Source organism: Anguilla anguilla, chromosome 4 (genome assembly GCF_013347855.1).
Source record: "Anguilla anguilla isolate fAngAng1 chromosome 4, fAngAng1.pri, whole genome shotgun sequence".
Classification (NCBI taxonomy): Eukaryota; Metazoa; Chordata; class Actinopteri; order Anguilliformes; family Anguillidae; genus Anguilla; species Anguilla anguilla.
This window is the reverse complement of record NC_049204.1, coordinates 35,205,827-35,229,816: the sequence shown is the minus strand read 5'-3', so window position 1 is coordinate 35,229,816 and position 23,990 is coordinate 35,205,827. Positions and strand designations below refer to the sequence as shown.

At 47.4% G+C, this 23,990-nt stretch overlaps 1 protein-coding gene across 3 annotated transcripts in view; it reads right to left on the bottom strand.

Annotated features, from left to right (window-relative positions):
- Positions 1-1,333: 1,333 nt before the first annotated feature.
- The window catches only part of armc4 (armadillo repeat containing 4), a 44,306-nt gene continuing 21,649 nt past the window's right edge, over positions 1,334-23,990 (bottom strand). For all 3 annotated transcript variants that reach the window (XM_035413673.1, XM_035413675.1, XM_035413674.1), the window contains 10 exons: positions 23,646-23,792; positions 23,065-23,274; positions 21,255-21,488; positions 20,440-20,550; positions 19,950-20,104; positions 15,284-15,526; positions 12,516-12,630; positions 9,067-9,255; positions 8,660-8,881; positions 1,334-1,741 (listed from right to left, as the gene is read on the bottom strand). In XM_035413673.1, coding sequence (XP_035269564.1) covers positions 1,628-1,741; positions 8,660-8,881; positions 9,067-9,255; positions 12,516-12,630; positions 15,284-15,526; positions 19,950-20,104; positions 20,440-20,550; positions 21,255-21,488; positions 23,065-23,274; positions 23,646-23,792 — 1,740 coding nt within the window. In that variant the 3' untranslated portion in view covers positions 1,334-1,627. The remainder of the gene's footprint in view (positions 1,742-8,659; positions 8,882-9,066; positions 9,256-12,515; positions 12,631-15,283; positions 15,527-19,949; positions 20,105-20,439; positions 20,551-21,254; positions 21,489-23,064; positions 23,275-23,645; positions 23,793-23,990) is intronic.

Genomic DNA, 23,990 nt, shown 5'->3' with positions numbered 1-23,990 from the left:
TTTTAAAGTACATAGACTAAGTTCTTCAAAGTACTACGGAAAGAAGAGACAAGTATTAACCTATACAAAATTATGGAAAGAGGAAAGTTTGAAGAAAGAAAAAAAACTGCTCATGATCCAAAGCATAGCTGTGAAACACGGTGGAGGCCTGGGCATATATGACTGCCACTTGAACTGTCTCCCTTGTTTTTTATTGGTAGTGCGACTGCTGACGTCAGGATGAATTCTGAACTGGACAGAAACATCTCATCGGCTCAGATCCAACCAAATGCCTCAAAACTCATTGGACAGTGCTTCACCTTGCAGCAGGACAATGACCCCAAGCATACTTCAAAACCAACCAAGGTGCTTTTTTGGGCCAAAAAGTGGAATGCTCTTGATTGGCCAAGTCAATCACCCGAATCCAACTTAACATGTGTTTCACTTGCTGAGGACAAGACTGAAGGCAAAAAGCAACTGAAACAAACAGACACTGAAGACAGCTGCAGTACAGGCCTGGCAGAACATCACCAGAGAAGATTTTCAGCATCTGGTGATGTCTATGAGTCACATAATTCAGGCAGTCATAAAAATAGTTGTAACCAAGTACTAAATAAGCCAACTTTATTTCAGATTATGCTATTTATCCAATTACTTTTGGTCCCCTCAAATTGGGGAACTATGCACAAACAGGGTTGTAGTTCACATACGAATCACCCAAAATGTAAATACCCTCAAATTAAAGCTGAACAACCAAAACTGTCACAGTCCAAGTACATACAGACTGCACTGTATGCTTTACATAATCTTTGAACCATTTTTATAATGAATAATATTAAGTAGAAATTGCTAATATGAATTATTCATGAAACCCATTGGTGACAATACTGCTAATACTGGACTGTGCATAGCTGTATCTTCATCTGTAGGTATTCTGGATGTGACCTCATTGCATACACATATCACTGTGAATTTATTTATAAAAGAAACCTTAACATTTTATGTCATGTTTCTCCCCCCTTCATTTGTAATATATAAACATGCAGAAGCACATACACACACACACACACACACACACACACAAATCAGCATGTGTGAGCGTATATGTGATAAATCTGATAACGGTTGATTTTCAAATGTGCTGCTAGATTTCTGAATGTAATACAGCCAGATGTGGGGCTTGATTAGATATTAATCTTTCACAGAGATTGAATTCAGTCTCTGAGCAGACCATTTGTACTCAGAACCGCTCCACAGAAAGGAAAGCATATAGCACTTGGCATGGGCACAAACAGAAGAAGAAAGCATTTATTGTTATTATTAAATCAGACACTGAAAAGAAAAAAAAACAGAGGAAGAGGGAGTCTTTTATTAAGGCCTGTATGAAATCCAAATTAAATAATCGTTCAAAATGTATCGGCAGGATTTTCCAAAAACATTTCCTGCTATTACATGCTCAGTGACATAGACATACAGCGTGTGCACACATCCATGCCGTTACAGACGTTCGGCTTTGGTTCCGACCTATAGGAAGGCGCCTGTGACGCGTTTTCTCAACGGGCTGCTCAACAGACCCTTCGGAGGCGATCGCCTGTCACAGGAGCACTCGCAGAAGCCAAGAGGGCGTGAACCTTTCGGGGTTTTTTTTTTAACCGAATCTGGCTTTTTCATTGGCCATGGCCAGTCGCCGAATGTTGGCCACGCACCCGGCCGCCGCCTCCTGTAAAACCTCGTCCGTGGATCCCATCATGGCCAGGAGGAGCTGCCCCGGAGGAAAGAGAGGAGAGAAAGACAAGCTCTGAACAGGCTTCGGCCAGTCCGCAAGACTCATTCATACAAAACATCCTCCCACCCGCCACAGGTATCTGCCCTATTTTTGGGATGATTTAAATAGTCTGGCTGCAAATATATTAACTGTGACATTCACTTGTAGGCCAAAATGGCTTCATATCTGTTACCTATTTTGGATCCAAGAGGTATGATTTAGCGTACGCTACAGCTGCGAGCAGACGCTATGTAAAGTTTAGCTCAGATGAAAGCGTTTGTCTAACAGAAAGCCATGGGCATTGAAACATGAACAGGAATCGCCCAATTTCACAGCCCACCGTTGCTCAAAGGTCGCATTACATCCGACTATTACTGGCTTGTATAACAAGCCTTTTTGAGCTCGCTGCAGAACACGACTTTTCTCCCTCCAGAAATTCCATTTTAAAGAACACGGTACATAAAATAAAATGCACTGCGATTCTTCTTTTATTGTGTTTAAAGAGCTCCTATTATACTGTCGCATGTCATGAGCCCAAAGAAGAACGGCCAAGGATGCATTAAGGCTACGGTACACCCATCCTCTTTTTCCCTTTACAAATGAAAACGAGAGGGAAAAAAAGAGTGCATCAAGTCCGTGGTGAGCTGCGGGCTCAAATGAAAATAAACACAAATTCAGGGACAAAAAAAAAATACAGTCTGGCATGGAAAGCATTTTAAATTCGTTCAACGTGTTCCTCCGCGAAATCGCAACGTTGTGCCATCGAACCCTCTTAAGCAACACGGACAATTCCCTTCAGAGGTAGTCTGCGGTACATCAGTAACGACCTTAAAGCGGCAAACCACTTGGCCGTCATTTCATTCGAGCTGCTCCTGCCCTGTGCGCTCGAGTCACTGAGTGGAGCCTCTGTTTCTCGGGCGAGCTCCTCTCCGAGGTCTAGTGTCCTGCGACGGCGGAGGGACGATGGTTATTATGCGCGACTCAGCCGGTCAGGAAGTGCATCTCTCTCCCCGGACCAGATGTCCAGCCAGGGAGGAAGCGGCGGGATCCATTCATCTTTCACCACACGTTCAGAGGAGCGAGGGCACTGAGCCTGTTTGGCATATTTTTAAATATCTATTTTGTTAAAAAACCTCTATCAGAAGGTATAACACATCAGAGGCAATTCAGCATGGCTTAAAAAAGGAAGCAACACAGTGGCTGGAATAAAATTTCACCTGGAACAAAACTTTTCACCTTTTCTCTTCTCACTCAACTTGTAAGGCAAAAGGCGTTTTCCTCCTTAGTCGAACATTTATTAACGTGCATTTTGTTTCTTCTGCCAACTCACAACCCGCCACAGCCTCAACAGAATTAAAAAAAACAACACAGAGTCGCAAGCTAATCCACAGCAGCGGCAGAAACATACAGCCCCCTCAGACAAGTCCCTTTTGTGAAAATAGAGGATGCCTGAAAAGTGCCAAAAGCAGCCTTTTGCCAACCTCACAGCATGTTATTCAGCCTGGGCCAAATAAGCGCTCCTGAAGCACAGCTAAGGCAAAGATAAGCCCGTCTCTCTTTGCATTTTTAAAAAAACCTCAGCCCAGCTGGGACCTCAAAGGCTATAATGCGCCTCTTGTTGGGTATTCTGAAACCTCCGTAACGCGATAGCACGGAGCCTCGTTTGAAAAAATCGCCCTGGGTTTGGGACGGAATCCCAGACCGCCGAGCCTCTTGACCCGCGGGTGGGGGGGGGTCTGCGGTCCCGGCTGTGGCGCGCGAGGGCCCGGGGCCGGCGTTAAGCGTGCCGCGACGTTAAGCGCGCGGGCGGGAGGTCCGCTCCGTCCTGACACACGGGTCCCGAACCCCCCGGCGGAGGCCTGCCCCCTGTCTGGCAGCCGTCGCCCGGCCGGGCGGGGCGCGCGGGGTGCGGGGGGCGAGCGGGGTGCGCGGGGCGAGCGGGCCTTCCGCGCAGCGGGTTCCGCTCCTCGGGCGGACAGCACAAACAGGCCCAGTCTGCAGAGCCCCGCGCCGCGGGAGAGGCCGAGCCCAGCGAAGGTAAACAGTCCTCCCGGGGGCCTCTGGGCAGAGCCGCTCAGACTCGGCCCCTCTCTCTGAAAAACACGCCGCTTCAAACCTCCTGACTGGACCTTGTATTCGCGCGGAACGTCCGGAGCGAAACCCTGACTGAAGCCTGTCCCCAACTCCCCAGAACCCCGTTTCTGTAGAGGTCCATTTCAGGCCCAGCCCTCCTTCTTCCAGATGAAGTTTCCAATGACCTTTGTCAGATGGTGCCTAACACGCAGTACTCTTGTGGCTCGTAGAAACAAACCTGGGAACAGTGCTTGTACTGTATAGCGGGGGTGGGCTTTTCCCTGCGTCTGAACCTTAAAATATGCAGCAGGCACAGCGTGAAACTCAAAAATATTTCAGGGAGCTGCTACTGCATCCTTATTTTTTTCCCTTCTCACTCAATGACACACAATCTGAATACAGTGGCGTCTGTTTGTGAGAATATCAGACGTAAGAATAAGCCAGACATAATAATGAAATTTCAAAGGACAGAAAAGCTCCTGTTCATGTACTTTCCATGTAATAATAAAAAGCACTCAATTTTCAAATAATACTTTCTGGCCCTGTCAAAACATAAAATATCTATAGAAGGAACAGTCTCTTAATGTCACATAACAATTCTTCATTTTCTTTTCAGAATAACAGATGAGGTAATAAAAGGCTTTTTTGTTTGAAAAATGTCTACCTTCTCGTAAAAAAAGCCAACAGCAATGGCTCGCAGCTACACGTACAATGTTGAGGTAAACAAGATCACGCGAAATACAGCAAGTACTCGTTCTTCTACGCGCCAGATAAAAGCACGCTTCTTCCTGAATGAAAATCACTGCCTGCTCGAGTCTCCCGACAGCCTGAAAATGAGAATGAAAAGTGAAACCGCCGAGCCTCTCTCAGGCTATGCTCTCAAAGCCTCTCAAAGACTGGGACGAAGACAAGCGAAATGAGGGAGACAGAGAACGAATGCCAAAAGCTAGCGTGTGCGTACCAAAACACTGAAGGGCTTATCTTTAACATTGGACAGGCTTATGAAAGGGAAGGCTAATGTTGCTGTGCGACTGCTGCCAGGTCTCAAAATGACTCGAGTGAAATGGCTCATTCGTTTCAAAGGTCTGTTTGGCAGCGCTGCGTTTTTGGCTATACGTGTACAATGCGATTTAGATCCAGCGACATTCTTTTCATTCTTCACAACTGAGGCCTAAATACAATCTCCTAATTTCATGTTTCACTGGAGTGAACCGTGTTGCTATGTGGCCAGTAAATTTAGCCTACGTTCAAATGCAGTATTGCATTGCGGTTCATGTGCTGGAAATTCTAATTCCTAAAAAAATAATGCAAGTATTATTTCGCTATATAGTACTGTAGGACTGCATTTTGTTAAAAAATGATGTTTAAAACAAACACAGCTTTGTTCACTGATAATATACCTGCTTGAAATTCATGAATATTTTTTTTTTACACAAATTCCATTCCTTTGAATGCAGACTGTCCAGACAACAGGAACAGTGAGAACAGGAACACTGTAAGGGCAGGAGCACACGCAGCGACAAGGGTAACAAACGTTTTTCTCATTTACGTCTGAGGCCTAAAATACATACCAGGAGCTGGCAGCGGTCGTTCTCTGGAATACCTTCAGTAGAAAATTACCAATAATTACCATCTGCATTTTGTAATTTACATCAATTTACTTCACAAAGCTTTTCTTATGAAAAGGGCTCTTTAATACGAAAATCTGGCTAAAGCTGTCTCCCAGGATTCACGTTTTCAGCAAACAATCCCCAGCCCTCTCAAAGTCGCGGAAGCCCAGGCGAGAGCGTGCTGATTTTGTAGCGAGAGGGGGGGAAAAAAATAAAGGCCATCCTTGCAGAGCTGTGAGATACCAAGCGTACATGTCAAATCAAACTGGAAGGCAATTAATCTCAGGACTTTTCAGTTCCGCGACGGTGCGCGCCTCCCCTGGGATCCCGGCCCGCGGGACCGGGCCCTGAGCGAGCCTTGTTCTGAAGGTTTGGGGCGCGTCCTCAAAGGAACCGACGAACACGATGCTGTTGAAACCGCGGGACCGTGTGACGTGAACCGCGGCGACTGTGAAAACATGTTTCCGAACACTTCCCTCTCACAGGGCGTGGGGGAGTGAGTGAGGTACGCTGGCTCTGTTTGTGCTGTGGAGCGCAACAACCTTCCAACTGTAAAATATCTCTGGGTTAAACTGCTACAGCTCAGGGCTGCAGAGGTACTGCATCTCCACATCGCTGGTCAGTATTATTTAGCCTATATCAAAGGGAAAGGGTGAAAGATAGCAGCGGTAGCGGTTTTGCACGTAGCTCAGAAATCTCCTTGAATTACAGTGCAGCATTATTTGGACGTGCTAAAGATGCAGTGACAGAAAAAATTAGCGAGTCAGACAGGTCGCTAATGTGTTTTCCAGTGTGAAATGCTTTCTTTTCAATGCTTAATTTCCTCTCCTAAGCTTAGGGGACTGAGTTATACACCATTAAGAATGCTGGGGAGGAAAGTTTCGTTCTGAACAAAACACTGGGAGAAGGCATGTGCTCGCTCTACTCATTGGAAATCATTATACCGCCAGTGGGTGTGCATGTTTTGAGAGCTTTGCAAGGGAAAAAAAAAGTTTTTTTGAAATACTGTTGCAATAATACTAGAGCCAGTCTTGAATTTTACACTCAGACATAAATTAGGTGGAGAGACAGAGAGAGAACCCAGCATCGGTTCTCGATAAACGTGTTAAACGATCTCGAAAACTTTAGGAAATATTGTTTTAACACATTTTGTGCCATACCAGGACATATATCAAGAGCAAGACGTATAACTGTACTGACTTCACCTCTAAAACTGACGACCTCTCCTGCTGTAATGCTTCCTCAGGGTCAAACAGGAATGAATCATTTCTCAGCATGAAGCCAGGCCTAATATGATAATAACTTGCGTTTCAGCACTTCCTATTTAAAAAAATGTATTTAAAAAATTGTGACGGGCTATTTAATTAGCCCCTTTAAAATCCCCAAAATACATTCTGGAGCGGTGCTGAAATTCTGTGTCGGTACATTAATAATGAAAAGCGATAAGAATTAGTGTAGCACTGTAGAAAACCGCTGGACAATTCAGTTAAAAAAAGTACAAAAATTGGTTGCCCAGTGATTTGTCATGTCTTAAACCAAAAACATTCTGCTGAACAACCTTTCCAAATTGAACATAACTCTTTTTGGAGCGGCCAATGTTCAGTTCAGCTACCAATTACTGGCGGTGTTGAACCACATACAGCATAACGACAGATAGAGCAAGTACACCATTAAATGTACATGGGAATGAATATTTGGCTGCAACTGTAGAACCACTTCAGAATGTATTTTAAAGCAGTCAGTACATTAAAAAAATAATAATGCTTTGAGCGGACACAAATGTTTTCTCCTATGAAATTGTGTACTTGAAATGTCAGTGACCGAATTAGGAAATCAGCTCAAAACACTATTCCAAACATTGAATTACTCTCCCGTATGCAAGATGCCTTCTGAAATTTCATCTGAAGATAAAATCTGCACAATAATGTCATTTGCAAACATAAACACATTTTTGTAGAGAACCACAAAAATATATATACTTGCTTCCAATCCAATCCAACTGAAAGCAGCATCACATCCTAGCCATGTCATTGCTCCTATGTATGTACAGTGAAAGTAGTATTTATATTACTACACAGCTATGCACTCCCAAAGATAAAAATAAACAGTCTGGTTAAACACATTTATCACACACAAACATCTCTTTTTGCTCCTAATGTCGATAACCATTCTTATAATTCCCCTTAAATTATTTTTCTATTTTTAGCATTACTATAATAAGTCTTTGCATTATAACTGAAATCTTGTATAAAAGCATTACTATAATAATCAGTATTCACGTTTTAAATGACATTAATTACTGTTTGGGCATCAGTTTTTCATGATGTATGTGATACTGAAGTTGTAAAGTCAATATTCTAAACATTTTAGTTTTATTGCTGTTCAATTTCTATTGTCACTATTTTAGTTGTCTGTAATTCATGAGAAGCAGTCATACAAAACAAGTTAATATCCACATTAATAAGGATAATAAACCTGTGTGTTGCTGATTCACACGTTAAAAACAAGGAAAAGAGCAAAAACAGAATAAAATGGGCAAAATGGTGAGTCAGGATGGGATGAAGCGGTCTGTATCGTCATGATAATGTTCTTTTCTCTGTGGGTTCTTAAGAAGCCTGTGAGCAGGCCGTTCTGTTACCATGACACTCTCATTTGCGGACATGGCCATCTGCCTTTCTTTAAAGCCTCAAACATGTCAGTACTTGGTACAGCTCTTTGCTTTCATGGTCACACTCGACGCATAGCAACAGTTGCCCAAGAGACGGCCTATGGAATGGTTTTGTAATGGCATCTAAGGCCTACAAGAGAAGTGGCACTTTGCACACACTGAAATGTTGACTTTTCTGAATTCCCATGACTGCTAGAAAATGCAGTTGCGTTTCCGCGCAGGATAAAACAAGCCTTGTTTCAGCGGCGTCTGTCAAAGGACTCCGAAAATAGGTCCCAATTTCAGTTTAATACCGATGTTTTTGGACCGCATATAACCAAAGTTAGTGTGATTACTGGCCTCATAGTCCCTTGTGTGCGTGTGTGTGTGTGTGTGTTGGACTCCAGATGCTATATTTGTGCTCTTTCTGGAGTGTGGAGGCATAGGTGGATGGGAACGGACTGAAAAGGGGAGCAGAAGTCCACACAGCGCAAGCGTGCGGGCTTCGCGGAACGTTCCGGCGACCGTCCCGCACCTCGTGCGGCGCGCCAAGGGGTCGGAGGGCGGCGTGTGCGGCGATCGTACCGTGACCACCCCGTGCTCGTGCATGGTGATGCAGTTGTCGGGGTCCTTGGAGAGCTGGAACAGGGCCTGGGCGGTGGCCCGGTGCACCGAGGCGTCCCTGGACTGGAGGTAGCGCACCAGAGGGGCCACGGCCCCCGCCTCCCCGAACGACACCTTGTTGCTCCCCCACATGCAGCAGCGCGCGACGGCCTCCGCCAGGTGCCGCCGCAGCCGGTCATCCGTCTGCCCAAGGGGAGGGAACGCACCCCGCCAGTCACAGGATCCAACATGCGAAGCAAGACGGACATGTAAGAAGGTCTTCGGTGACTCATTCATTTTCTACTCGCTCGGTACGGCTAAACGCACCCCCCTGTTTCCCCACAGAGCGCTTCACACGGCGCGGTCGGCGCGGTCGCGGTCTCGCTTACCGTGTTGGTCAGTTTGGCCAGCATCGGCACCACCCCGTGATCGGTGATGACCGCCAGGTTCTCCTCGTCTTTGGCTATGTTGGCGATGGCGGCGCACACGCTCGCCAGCACCTCCCCGTCCGCCGATTTCAGCAGATTGACGATCAGCTCCAGCCCGCCGACGAAGGAGCGCACCATTTCTCCCGCGTCCTAGAGGGGAGGCCGCCAGTTAATCTGAGCTCTCCGTCCGGGAAATAAGAGCATTAGTGAAGTACGGCGGCCCCAGTTCAACAATGACGGCGAAACCATTTGAACTTAGCTTTTAGCAACGGAAACCTAGCCCCGGAAATTTGTTTTAGCATAAACCACCCAAAAGCAAATTGCTCTGTCCTCATAAATGGCTATCTGTTTAAAAGGAGTTACTTGAGGCTAAGGAAAATGACATTCCAAGATGGGCTGGATGGCCTATTCTCATCATCAAACGTTATTATGTTCTTATGTTCTTTGGTGAGTCGCACTGCAGTTGCAGGATCCGTGCCTGTATCAGAGAGTTTCATTTTCAACAATCAAACCTTTTCAGCAATCCTCATCATTTTGGTAGATATAAAAATGTAATCACTAAAAACGATCCCGATAATTACACTTATTACAAAGAAATCACAAAATAATTTATATTACTGCTGATGTTACGATTTTCCTAAAAGTATCCCCTGCCCTATATATTTCATGCAAGGCTGTATTTGTGAGATGAAGCTTGAGCCACAGCCTGTGGTTACAGATTCAGGCAGGGGGGGAGAGGAGACAGCAGTGCCCATTAGACGCGAAGATTAGCACCTCCGGTTACTGCCAATAAATCTCACGGATGTCCACGCTCTGTCCGGGGGATACACTTGACAGCACAACCTCTCCAGATGCAGCTGCCGATGTGCTGCAGCTAGAGAAAGCCCGAGTAACGTAACGGCACGCGAACGATTTGCGTTAACGACCTCGTTACGCTTACGGACGCCGTGGCACGCAGGAGCGCGTTAAAGGGAGGCAAAGAGGTGCGCGAGCGTTCGGACGGGGGGGGGGGGGGGGGGGGGGAGGCGAGGGTGCGGCGGACGCGGTCGGACCGCTGAGCTCCCGCGGAAGGCGAGCCGGAGGAGGAGGACGAGCGCTGTTTGACCCCCCAGGCCCGCGGAGAGGAAGCGCTTCCTCGGGAATACTGATGGCTCCTGGGATGACAGGGCTCTCTGAGAGCGGCAGCTGCGCCACACTGAGGGCTCTGACTGCGACGGCCGTAAAACCGCAGCTCTATGAACCTGCGCGCACTGAGCTCGGCCCGGCACCAGCACCAGACCAAAATGGCTAACACATGATCTGATGTGGTGTGCTGAGGAAAATGTTGTAACGGTGTGGCCACATGTGCAAATCTGATTTCATCCTGACCATTAAAGGTGCGGTATGTGAGTTTGGAGGAACGAGCAAGAGAGTTAGATTCAGCCTTTTATTTTGGAAACTTTTTCCCTGCCATTCTTCGTTTTCTACGAGCCAGTCATAGCGCTATCTCTGCACTTATCTGTGTAGCCCTACTCTGACAGAGCTGTTAACACGTAAGAGAATTGACAGGCAGGTAGGGAAGCCTCCGTGCAGAGAGCTGTCCTGATTGGTTGTAAAGATTCAGGCGCGAGTGGTGGAGCCTGGGGCAGACAGAGAGACCAGATTTTTTTGTCACGTGAAGGAAATTTGACTAAATATGTCTTCTAAAAGTCTTCTAAAACAAACTTACATACTGCACCATTAAGAAAGGTACATTTGTTCCAGGAAAATAGAGGTTGACATGTCTAATTGATCTAAATAAAGTGGAATGTTAGAGATTAAAAAAAAATTTTTTTTATTTAATTATTTATATTTATTACTATTAGTTTTTTTTCCTGTTCCGTTGAATCTTTGGAGTACTTATTGTAAAAAATAAAGAATATCTGTTTATCTGTCTGTCTGTCTGTCTGTCTGTATGTCGACTAACTCATCTGTCTATGTAGACCAGTACTGTACATATAAGCAGTGAGTCCAGGAAGAGGGAAAGAGCCCAGACAGTAGCTTCTGACTGCAGTGCAGTTCTGTGCTGCTGCCCTACAACCACGGCTCCTCACCTCAACAACAGACGGGTCACATCCTCCAACGAGCGATACGCCCGTCTCGCGAAGCGCTTAGCATTAGCGGGCTTCCTCCGCGCGCGCGCACGCACAGAGAGCTAACAGATAAGAGCGGCGCGGAGCGTACAGCTGCACTCATAGCGAGGCTCTGTCCGTCATAAATCCGCCCTGTTGTCGCTAACTCAAACCAGATGCGTTTTATCTAAATAACCACCGCGCCGGGGAGGATCGGGTTCCTCCCGCCGTACGGGCGGAATGCGCCGCTTCACTCCCGACGCTGCCCCAGCCGAAGAACTCACTGAAATGGCATGCGTTCTGAAAATTGCCACCATAAACGTCGGACAAACACTGTCAAACTTTGTTAGCTTTCAATAAGATCTCCCGTCCTCTTTTCCATATGGCGAGCACACCGTGCATCACTTCAGCCCTTTCTCCTGAGCCAGAAAGCTCTCCCGTCTCCCGAACGATGAAATATGATTTGCCCCGATGCACCTGCTTGCGCGCAGCGTTTATTTTCACTCAAGCGGTCTGTCGTGCTGGCGGAACCGGGATCGTACCCCACATCTAACGCCGTTATTTTATTTATTTATTTTTTAAATGCCGGTTCCATATTCAAACAGAAAAGTTGACTTCAGAAAACCTCAAGTTAAGGGGGGAGACAGAAATGAATGTCAAACGACGGCAAGCTATCCGCAGTTCTGCGTCGGGGTCGCAGCAGTGCGCTGTATGTTTACACGGAATGAAGATCAATGTGATGCGAGCCCGGGCCCAGCCAGGCCTGCTGCCAAGCGCTGGCCGCTAATTGTCCGACTCCGGGACGCTGCGCAGGGGCTTTCTTTGGAGAATCGGTTATTCGCGTAGCAGGAAATTGCTCTCTGTCTCTGGCTGTCTGTTTCCGAGCTCGCCAACAGAGTGCAGCGGACTCTGCTTCCCATTAGCCAACGGTTCATATCGGTTTTCTTTTTCGGCGTTGCTGGCATCAGCGCCCTCAGAATGGCATCTATAAAAGGCAACGTGTGATACAGATCATGCGCCTGATGGTATAAGCAGGCAGTATTCTTTCAATTTCAGCCAAAGATCATTTTTGCAGTTCGAAGGTGAAAATTTCGAAAAGTCCTAATTTCCTGGATGGAATATAATATAATCAAGGAAGTGATAATCCTTCTGTTGAATACACTCATAAAAATGTAATTCACAAAAATAGTTTCTTTTCTGTGGACACAAACACACACACACACACCCACATACGCACATACACTTACAGTGAGCGAGAAAAAGAGATGTCATTTTACTCCACATTCTGTATGACTATGTGTACAAAAATGTGTGCCTTACCTTAGCATTTTCAATGCAAGGGCAAATGGCCCACGCGGCACTGGCTTGGACGTCTGGATTGGGGTTCTTCAGCAGCGACCAGAGCAGGCGAACCCCGTCCAGTTGGTCTATTATTCTGCAGCACAGAGAGGCAGACACTCCAGCACCAGCAAAGCAAAAGGCTCCATATAACACAACATGCATTTCCACAGTTGGGGCTTTTCTGCACAAAACCGCACTCTGGCGCACACTTAAGCAGACCGACCATCAGCACGGATAAGCCTCTCTATACGCCTCTCTCAACAGAGTACTACAGGCATATCACACAAGGCAAGGGCAGGTCAAAGCCTGACACCTCTTCACTACTGTACAACAGCATTAATATGTTTCACAAACCGATCTGAAGCAAACACAAACGGCAGTGTTTCCTTTGGCTGTACAGAACAAGGGACTTTTTCTCCGAATCAAGCCAGAGACAGATTTGGCAATAATTCACCGCGTCCGAGCGGAGTTGACTTAAGCCTGCGCCGTATTTCACGTCGAGCGCGCGGCTGTGGCCGAGGCCCGGGGGGGGCGGGGGGCGGGGGCCTGCGGAGGAACGCCACGGAGCGCCCGTCGTCTGGCATAAATAACGTGTAACGCGTTTCCCATGTGCGCTCTCCACCGACGGGCCTGACGTCGAACGCGGTGGTGATTGCTTAAACACTCTCTAATCAGAGCGTCTCCGCCGCTGGCCATGAATGAAATCTCATCAGAGATGTCTCCGCCCCGGCCGTCTCTCTCCCCCTGCACATAAATCAGTCTGGGACATCATAACGTCAGATCAGAGTCCGCCGGGTGCTTTAAATCCAGCGCACTGACAAGCCAAACTCAATATCGCCCACAAAAAAACTATCCTCTTCGGTACGGACAGGTAAGAAGAATGAGGGGCTGATGAGATGACTGATGATGGGGGGAAAAAAAAATCAGACGGCAGATATTTGAAATCATCTTCGGGGCACCTGCACGCTGTGCATTCATCTCAGTGTTGACCCGAGCTCAACCGATGGTGTTCAGTGCACAACCTTCTTAAATTGCATTCAAAACGTTTTAAACACTCGTTATACGACTTCCATTGGTACGGGCAAAAACAATAAAGACGTGATAGAGAGTGTTGCTAGGCTACGTGTGCTAGCGTAGGGTTGTTGCTTACAACAGGCGGAATGGCGCTGAGCGTAGCGCAGAAAGGACAGGCGCTAAACCGAAGGAGAATTAGCATGGGCGCGCGCATCTTTGTACTGTATGTAGCGTGTAGTCTCCGGGCTAAAGTAAACCAGATGGAGAGTCGATCTGTCAGCTGCTTGAGGAACGGGGCTTGTGGTTCTCCTTCGCCGAACCAGACGATCTTATGTAGATGGATCCATAATAGCCCTTTCCTATATAAACAAACCCCTTCTCCGTACATAAAAGCAGTTTTAAGGCCCAGAGTAAAAGAGGTCCTGTTTGTTAGCGGCGCGAGTCTGAAGAGCGCTAAGCGCACTGGGAACGGGGCGGGCGGAGCCTTGAAGCCTCCCTCTCTCCCTCCGCACCGAATGACAGCCCTCTTCTCGAGTAACCCGGCTCGCTTGATTTCAGAAACAGCTCTGACCATACTGGTCTAAGGCAGGAAACAATCAAATGTGAACTATGCTAATTGCTCAGCAAACTACTGTACACAATGCTCGAAATAAATCGCTCCCGCAAAACGTTAAAAAAAAAAAAACCTGTGGAAATAACGACTTTCTCCCCATAACTAAGTGTAAATGCAAAGGGCAAGAGACCTAAATATATCTTCCTTGGGAAAACATGAACAGCATTTGCCGTAAAACAATTCTTGTGCTGAATTGTGCCTCTTTTGCAGTTAATTGTTTAAAAAGCCTTGTTCCTTCAAATAGCATTTTGCTTTCATCTGCAAACCTCCATAAATGTATTATTTTTCAGCTCATTGCATCAACTGCTAACTAACAAAATGCACTTGATCATGAAGTTCTTTATTTGAGTCCAGTGTTAATTGAGAGGGGGGGGGGGCTTTAACTTCGTAACGACCTTGTAAAAGCAATGAAAATCAGATGGCGTGGCACACGCAGTACGTTTCTCAACAGACCAGCACAGTTTGGGTTATATAAAACACAGCAGTACGTTCATCGTGAAGGCTACGGCCTCTCTTATAAATCACACATCTGGTAGCCTAGCTCTGGCTATGACCGCAGCCTGCTTCTACACATCAGCGCCGTGTTTTATCAGGGCCACATGTAGCCCGCTGCAGGGCAAGAGCAGCTCCGGTTAGCAGCGCTTAGTCGCCCTGTTACTCAAATCACTCGAGGTCCAAGAACTGCTGGTTTTCCACCCTCCCTTCACCTGCGAGTCAGGTGTCAATACAGTCTGGCCAATCAGAAGCACTAATTGCTCAGTTACTTACCTGGGGAGAAAGAAAACCAGCGCCGGATTTGGATTTGAGGTCCACATTTGAGGAGCTATAGCTTAGTGGCATCAGATGCATTTAGAGCAGTGGCATCTAACCTTACCTGAAAAAGGCCGGTGTGGGTACACAGTTTTTCTTATGGTCCAGCATTATGACACCCGATTCAACTAATTAACCAATGATGGTCTTCAGTCAAGAGCATGATAAGTCGAACCAGGTGTCTCAGTGCTGGTCTAAAACAAAAGTCTGCACCCACACGCAGGTCCTTTTCGGGTAAGTTTGAAGGCTCCTGCTTCAGAGGAACACGGGGGCCTCGATGGGCCCGGTACTCTGAGGAGCGCCCACTCACGCCATGTTCTCCGGCTCCGTGGCGCAGGCCCCCACGGCCCTGGTGACGTTCACCAGCAGGGCGCGGTTGGTCCCGGTGAGCAGGCCCACCAGCGGCTCCACGCCGCCCCACTTCCTGATGACGGCCCGGTTGGCGGGCTTCTGGGCGCACTCGCCCAGCGCCCCCACCACGTTGACCAGGACCTCCTCCGGCTGGTGGGTCAGCAGGGCCACCAGCGTCTCCAGCGCCTTGTACTCCTGGAACCTGAAACCGGCGGGGGCTTGGGTTAGCTCTGGCAGCGCCGCGACCTCGACCTCCGCGCGCTGTTTACCAGCGCCAGACTTTTCCCACGCCTCGCTGCGCGTCCGAAACATGCGTGTGCTCCGCAGCGGTTCGCTTCCCTCGCGGCTTGGAGAGACCGCCTCTCCGCCTCGCCGTGATCTCGCTCCGCCGGCCAGCAATTTACACTGGGAAGCTCCAGTAAACATTTCAGAGGGGATATGATGTGGTTTCAGAAAGCCTCAACAAACCTATGATGTACGGCTGGGTTATACGACTGTTTTTATTCGCAGTTACGGTTCCTGGCACCCGGAGCTGCAGGCTATTGTAGAAAGTGTCCAAGGTCACTTGGTTTTGGTCGCAGTCCACCGAAAGATTTTCTTGCGAGTGAGACGGTAATGAACGGAGAAGGCTGCCAAAGTTAACTTACTGGATTCAGCAAAAACAATGCAGCTCGTGCGCCACAGCTGCGGCGTTATCTGCAGCGGGGCTGTGTCTTAATTGCGCGCATTAGCTCGGATGAATGGACGGGGAGCCGCGCCTATTTTCGTAAACGCTGATGCCAACGTGAGAAATTGCCAAGGCAAGAAGGAGCTAAATTAGAGCTTGCTTCAAACGGCCAATTCCTTGCAGCTGCAAGCCTTATTAAACCTCGTCAAAAGATGCCGGAGCCAGGCGTGGGCTTCTGTGCAGCCTATTTCCCATCTATCACGTGCTTCCTTACAGTGAATCACGTCTCAACGTGGCACACTCCGAGTAACAGTATAATACAACTCTTCCCTTCTACAAAGGCGTGGAAGCATATTTCTTAGGTGCATCAAGACAGTTGGATTGCAGTCAGTTTCCAAGCCCGTGAATACCACGCAGAAAGCAATGTGAATCAGCCAGACGCTGACAAAACAGCCCGCTGGCCCGAATGCGTGTGAACTCACAACGTGTTCTGTGCAGCGAGATTCGCCGTCCGCACTGAAAACCCCATCGCCTTACGATGGCTCAGCGCCCCAGAGCCCAAATTTATGCAAAAAGGAAGAGAGTCAGACGTTCTTATGATGGACAGTAAATGCGGTTTTGTCTTGAAATTACATGTGCTGTTGAGCAAGGGCAGCTCCTGTCACATAAACGGCTGAGACAGCAGGGGAAACGGTCAGCAGTCGTCACTTAACGACGGGAACCTGACCTCAGACAGAGCCCTAGACTGCCGAGTGCACTCCACGTCTTGGCAAAAGAGACTTTCCATCATAAAGACTTTCTCATCATTAAGATGTTTTTTTTTCTTTCTTTTTTCTGTAGCTCCTCAATACGCAATGCGTTCAAGATGGCATTGTGTTCAGTAAAAATTTTTTGCAAAACTCGCTTGCAAATGACATCAGTGCTCTCATAAAAGCCTCTTTATGAGTGCTTTTTAACTTTAAACACTTTTTATCATTTGGACTATAATGAATCTTAGTTATTCCTAACAGTTCTGCTCCTATGAAACAGGTATGGTGAAAACTAGAAAAACTTGCTATACATTCGAAGGCAAGATGCAAGGTTTAAGTAAGCACAACTTATTTATGAACGCAATTATGTTTTCGCTATCAATCATTTTTCATTTTTATGCATCATTAATCAAGCAAATAGCTGCCATATGCTCCTTCTGGTTTTTGCAGAAGGTCTTGCTGCTCACATCTCGGGAGCTCCTTATGGAAAAGCATGGTATGGCATAGATCCCTTACACAAAGAAGCACTGTCTATTATCTGCCACTGAAGCTGTTTGTACTGCTCGTGAGCTTTTACAAACCTGCCCATTAATTATCACTGCTGCAAAGTACATTTCAAGCTGATTTTCATCTGAGCACGCGACTGACTGTTGAGGCGAGAGCGGGCCTCGAACAACGCTCCTTGAGGCTCTATTACAGTGAGCGCTTCTCATCTGACGGTAATGGCTTGGTCATTTCTCTCCGACGGTTTGACCGACTTGACGTTTTTATACGTCGCTCGGAAAACGCTGGGAGAGCGCGAGGAGCGGGCGCTGCTGGCGAAGCGAAGCGTGCGCTAAAGCATTCGCTCTGCGTCGCGCTCGGGTCCCGCCTGCGTGCGATGGAGCGGCTCTACCTTCGTCTGCACCCGCCTGGCCACGCCGTCCAAAACTAACCGGAATGACTGCATGTTTTTTTAAAAGAGCCCCTGGGAAAAGAGGAGTTAAATGGCAGTGTTACAAGAGGATGCATTCCTCACTTTTTTCTAGCTGGATTTTTGTGTCATTTATAACACCCCTTTCATAAGCATAATAGGGCTATTTTGAATTTTGAAGTTTGTTAATGAAGTGTCACCAATTGCTGTTTACACGCAATTAGTGCTATCAAAAGTATCTTTGCTATAACTATTAGTGCTTTTCTGCATAGCAGCATTGTTATTACAACGCAGTAATTACCAAAGAGACCAAAGGCCAACAACAGTAATAACTGCACTGAGTGCTACATTTCAAACTGCCAGTACAGTTAACTTAGTTTTATCACCTTACCTGGATGCTTTCTGAATATTTGCTAATCTTGGTGCTTTTGTGCAATAATCAACCGCATGTTAAGGTTCATATGGCAGCCAGAGACCGGAAGGTTCTGAAAAACTCACTTTGCGCTATGCTTATAACATTTTATTCCACGATAACCTCAATGATGTGCGGGAGGTCACGGCTGTTCTGCTGACGCTTTGTGAGGCAGGAAAGTCTTCTCGTCTCTCACGCCATCAAAAGACATCTACACCTTTCTGCTCTCCCGTCCTGTGCGTACGTGTTTAAATCCAAAGTCGCTCAGAGGAGAGAAGGGGGCATTTAGTCCCGAACTCTGAGCGAGGAATTCAAGCAGGTTTTATTATTTCAAACTTTAGCATGGGTTCAGCGGTCCATGGAATTCAGGAAAAATCTAGTGTGCCTATAATCCTTGAAAAAAAAGCAGGCTGGCTTAAATGAACTACTCACAGTAAAATAAATGTGTCGTGGGCAGGTTAAATGACTGACTCTACCATTAGCATGGCAGCGGCTTCCAACCCAATGAAAAATCTGTCATCCCAGCTGGACTGGGCCTGCACTCAATGTAGAAAAGCTGTTGTAAAATAATGGGACAGAAACGCACTGTGAATCATTGTGGGATGCTTTTCTGTTTCCAAATCAGATGGCAGAATTAATAAGGTTAACTTATTACCGCAAAGCCTACAAATTTCAAGTCAGTCTTAATCAAAAATTACAAGAAACTCAAGCTCATGTCAGTGTGGCGGCTCTGAAAAACACAAAAATCCTGAAATTTGTTAATGGGATACTGTTCATACATAAATAATGTTTTATACATTTATAATGCATTTGAGAGTTTTCCTTGTCCTGTCCCCTGCCACAGATTGCATGTGAAACAAATATGGCTAAAGCATTATTTTTTTTGGACTACCTTTACGGGCGTAAAAAGTGTGCCAGGTCACGATTCATGGCTATTATTTATTTTGAAAAAGAAAGTTACCTGCTAACAAATTGTCGGACATTGACAAGGCTAGGGAACCTCTCCAAGTGTCGGTGGTTGCATAGCGAAGTGGCAGTTAAAGGCCTTGCACGCTTTACGTGTCAAATGATTGAAAATCTGCGAACTGACAGCGCTGCCGAGAGCGACCGGCCGCTTCCGGGGCGCGTTCCCTGGGTTTGCACGCCCGCGTTAAGCGCTAATCAGCCGCTGCTTTGACAAACGCGTCACCAGCTGTCCGCAAAACCGAAGCTCGTTCTGAGCGTCAAAATGACGCGTTCCTCTGACAGAACGGTCAAATAAAGAAGGTCAGAACGTACAGACGCAGTACAGGAACTTTGCCGCCGTTCACATAATCGCGTTGACTGCTCTGGAGACGGACGTGAGAATGCTCGGTCTGCGGAAAACCTGACTCCTTATGTGAATAATTAGCAACATGTGACTGCTCCACCCGTAGCTGCTGGCAGCCTTTTTGGGCCTGTCTGAGTGCGAAGTGGATCAATGCACTAGGCCACAGGGTCTCAGAACACAGCTCCTCCTGGACAGTGTCTTTCCAGTAAAGACAGGCGAAGGTAACCGCAAGACGGTGTGGGAGCTGACTGCTATCACATGGGGCCTCTTCTCAGCTCTAATTGGTCCTTTTCAAATTTTCACAAAACTGCATTTAAGAGAAAGCATTCATAAAATTCAGGGTGAAAGTGAAAATAATAGCTGCATTATCCTATCAAACATTTACTGCATCAGTACAGTTTTTTTACAGCCAATAGTACAAGTCAGAAGCTGTCAACGTGCGTACAGTAAGACATGATGCAGCGCAGCTTCATCTCCGAGGGCTGGCGTCAGGTGCGGTGGAGGCCGAGCGTGCGTGTTCGCTGCGGGGATTCGGAGACGGTCTCGCTAACGAGGGCTAACGGCGTATCCCGTACTTCACCACGTTCTCCATGCTGACGGAGCACTTCCAGATGGCTCCCGTGGTGGCGGCCAGGAGCTGCTTGTTCTCCGTCTCCTTCAGCAGGGCCACCAGGGGCTTCAGTCCTCCGAACTGCCTGACGAGGTCACGCGTGGTCCTGTCTTCCGCGCACTGAAGCCGAAAAAATCGCAGCGTGAACACGTGCGCCGTTGTTGCAAAAAAAAGCAGACGGAAACTGACGGAACGAGAGGGACCGCTAATGAAGGGCCCCGCTTACGTTTCGTTTTGCTCAGAATCCAAAACGCTCAACAGCCAAGGAGAATGCCTCTGAGCATGAATGGATTCTTTGAGCCGTAATTACAAGCTAATGTTACTTCAGAATAAATTCATTTATTATATATTGAACTGCAGTGGAATTGCGATTACGCCCTGCTACAATGTTCCCAAAAATAGTTTACGACATTACGACAGACGTAAAAGGAAACGAATGAGGAAGGTCGGATTACCTTGAAAATGGCACTGGCACAGTGCATCTGAAGCTCCTGGTTGTCGCAGCTGAGATTCTTCACCAGGTCCTCGATCATTCCCTCGGTCTGAATCGCGATCCTGTAGCTCCCCTGCACGCAGGCCAGAGACACGGAGGTTGGGGCAGTTCGCTTTTACGCGCAGGCTAGTACCCCAGGTAGGGCGCTGCCGGCGTTCACTGTTGGCGACAAATTTCCCTCCAGTTTCTTTCCCATCAACTTGGAGCTGTTGATTTTGGCGTTCTGTGCCACTCGCGTCCCTACGCCAGGAGCGCTGGGGCAGTGTGCATGCATCGCAGAAGTGTGCACTTATCTGATCCGTTCCCCTGAGCCAGGGGCTGTTTTACACACTACAGGGAACACTACCTCTAGCGGGACAAAGCCCACTATGTACTGCACGCCCCAGTCATAGGCAGCATATGACTTTGGCCAGTGACAAACCTCCAATGCGTGGGCTAACGTGCCAAATCATAGCCAGCGAATGGTACTGGTCGGTTACAAACCTCCAATGTCCGGGCTATAGCGCCAAGCACTGCACTAATGGAGAATGCCTTTACTGACTGAACCACTCTGGGCATCTTTGCGCAAGACACTCTAGCCTGAACGCTATCAGCAAACACCCAGCAGCACAAACAGATCAAATGCAAAAACAGACTTTAAGAGACACGGCCTACGAGCAGCCCTCGATAAGACCATCTGATAAGCGGGTGAATAGTGAACCGCGACAGCAGTCCCGGGGAAGGCGGGCGGGGCCCTCGGGGGGCGGGGCCCGCGGGGGGGGGGGGGCGGACTCTCACCTCGGAGGCGCACTCCTGCAGCGTGCCCACCACGGGGATCAGCATGTTCTCGTGCGGCGACTTGAGGAGGCGCGCCAGCAGCGGGATGCCCCCCGCCCTGCGGATGGCCTCCTTGTTCCTGGTGCTCTTGCTGCAGCTCCAGAGGGCCAGCGCCCCGCACCGCGCCACCTCCACGTCCCGCTCCTGCTCCTGCGTCAGCGCGGCCGAGTCCGGCACGCAGTCCAGCAGCTCCACCTCGCACAGGAGAGACCCCACAGTTAAACTTTCATCCGCCATTTTTCAACTTGAGCTGTTTGTCCCCCTGGTGTGGTCCAAACTGACTTTATAATATCCTTTGATATCGTTCGTGAAACTGCAACATGTCAAAATAATTGCAAAGAGGGATGACTCAGGGCAAAATGGTAACTGAATGAGTGAGTGACAAAGGCAGCGAATGACCTCGAGCTTACGCTTCAGTTGTACGGATCTGTCTGTGGCCATGAACCCAATCACCATTTACCAGATCAGCCCGTGGATTGGTTGTTTTGTAAGGGAAAAACCATATGAGACCGCGCCGTAGTCGGGGTGGGGTGGGGGGGGATTTCCAGATCGTTATGACAATCAATTTATTTGCAGTTTGAAATACAGGGGCGCCACGAGGAGCTCAATCTCCCAAGCCCCCCTCCCCCCCCCCCAAGATCTGCAGCTGGTCCTTTCTTCAGGTGGAATTTTACAGCTAAGGAAATGATCATCCCGTTCGCTCAACTACATTTCCTGAATGCAAACATGCATGCATGAAAAATGACTGCCCTTTCAGTTCGTTTCACGTAGTCCACCATTTTGCACGAAATGAATCTCAGAAACAATATCCAGGATCAAGGACGAATATATCCACCGTGGAACTAAGGAAAATATACAGTGCGCTAGCTTTAATCATAGTTGCTCCACAAATAAACAAAAACTCAGCTGATGAAGACATTCTGTTCCTGTTTCCTATGGAACTACCCTGACGTCACCGAATCTGCTCTGCTGAGGCTGAACGGTCTGTTTAATTGGATCTAGACCTTTGAAAAGAGCCCTGTGCCCCAATCGCAGGGCAGCTACCTGTGAAGGCAGCTTCTGCTCATCTGTCTTTTCGAGACCCGTTCCAATCAGAGGTCATCCAAAATGCATTCTTCCAAAGTGCCTTATTGCAACCAAATTTGAAGGCAACATCCGCTGTACCTGCTGCCTGGTTGCGACAACCTCAGAAATGTTAATATGCATTAAAGCAGTAGTACCCAGTATTACTGGGAGTAATCCATCCTGACACCAGTGGCAGCACAAGCAAAGGAGATTTTATGTCTAAATAGCTCATAGCTAATGTAGCCTAGCCAGAAAAGTTAGGTAGGTTCAGTTGATCGACAAAGATGATCATTGAGTTTTACCAAAACAATTTTTAAACCCATTTTTACTGAACAATATAGCTAGGTCGCAAGATAAAGAGATTGTGAAACTTGATTTGATTTTCGTTAGCTATGTATCTGTCAGAACGTTAGCCCTTGTGTCACTTCTGTAAACTCTGATTTTATGTGCTGCACAGAAACACTGTCTCCAGTAATTCTATTCTGTGTCCCAAACGCGTTTCCTTCTGAGGTGCCCTGTCAGTTTTTAAAGATGCCCTCAGAGCTACTCACCTGTAAAGGACATGGGCAGCAGGTAGCTGACCTGTGAGTGAGACAGCTGAGAATGCACAACGCGGCAGGTTGAGGAAGACAGTGTGGGTTTTTCTGTAAATCGCCTTCACTCATGAGTGCCTTCACTGTGACTGAGCCACCTGGGAGCAACTCACCAGTCTCTTTATTCCACCGTACTGCCTCACTGTCCTCCTGCCTCTCCTGAACTTGGCCACATTGGCGATGGTCTCGGCAGCGAGGCACTTCAGCTCCTTATCTCGGGAGTCCAATATCTTCACCATGGTCTGCAGCCCACCCAAGTCGGCGATGGCCCTTCGGATCTGCGAGTTTCGGCTGATCTCCTTTAAGATTTTCAGAGAGCCGATCTAAAGACGGAAAAAATAAAATCTATTTTTTCTCTAAACATTATGCTCCCAAAAACAGCTTCAAAAAGCACGTGAATTTTAAGGTGTTTTAGCGATCACTGCTGAAGTCAAGGCTAATACAATATTTGTCAAGGACAATACTCAAAGAGCATAAATAACTGTATGTATGCTCAAAACAGACATCTGTTAATTTCCAATAAAATAGATCATAAATATATCTTTTTATTTAAATTATTTAAGAAAATAATTGCTACCCCGTGCCTTTCAACACTGAGATTTGCGATGTTGCCTGCAGGGGTCCTGCTATGAATGCAAACTGGCAAACAGCATGTTTCTGTGAGCCCAGTAGCATCTTTGGCAGGAAGACTCACTTTGCATTTGACTTCTTCGGTATCCAGCAAGTTGATGAGAACTTCAAGGCCACCTACATCCCGGATGGCCAACTGGCAAGTCTCCTGCGCCAAGTTAAAGTCCCTCATGGAGCACAGTGCGATCACAGTGGCCGGCTGATTGCCTCCCTGAAATAATAATTCAAGGCAACGATTAATGAAATAGCTGGTGGAATTACAGAAAGGATTAACGCATTGAAAGAACAGGCTTATTAAAACACCCCTCTGGCGCAACATTGTTTACATCAAGTCGGTAAGCTTTATGTTTTTCCACTGTAAACACGGGGAAATTCACACAAGTTAATCAGACTACTGCACTGTGCTGTA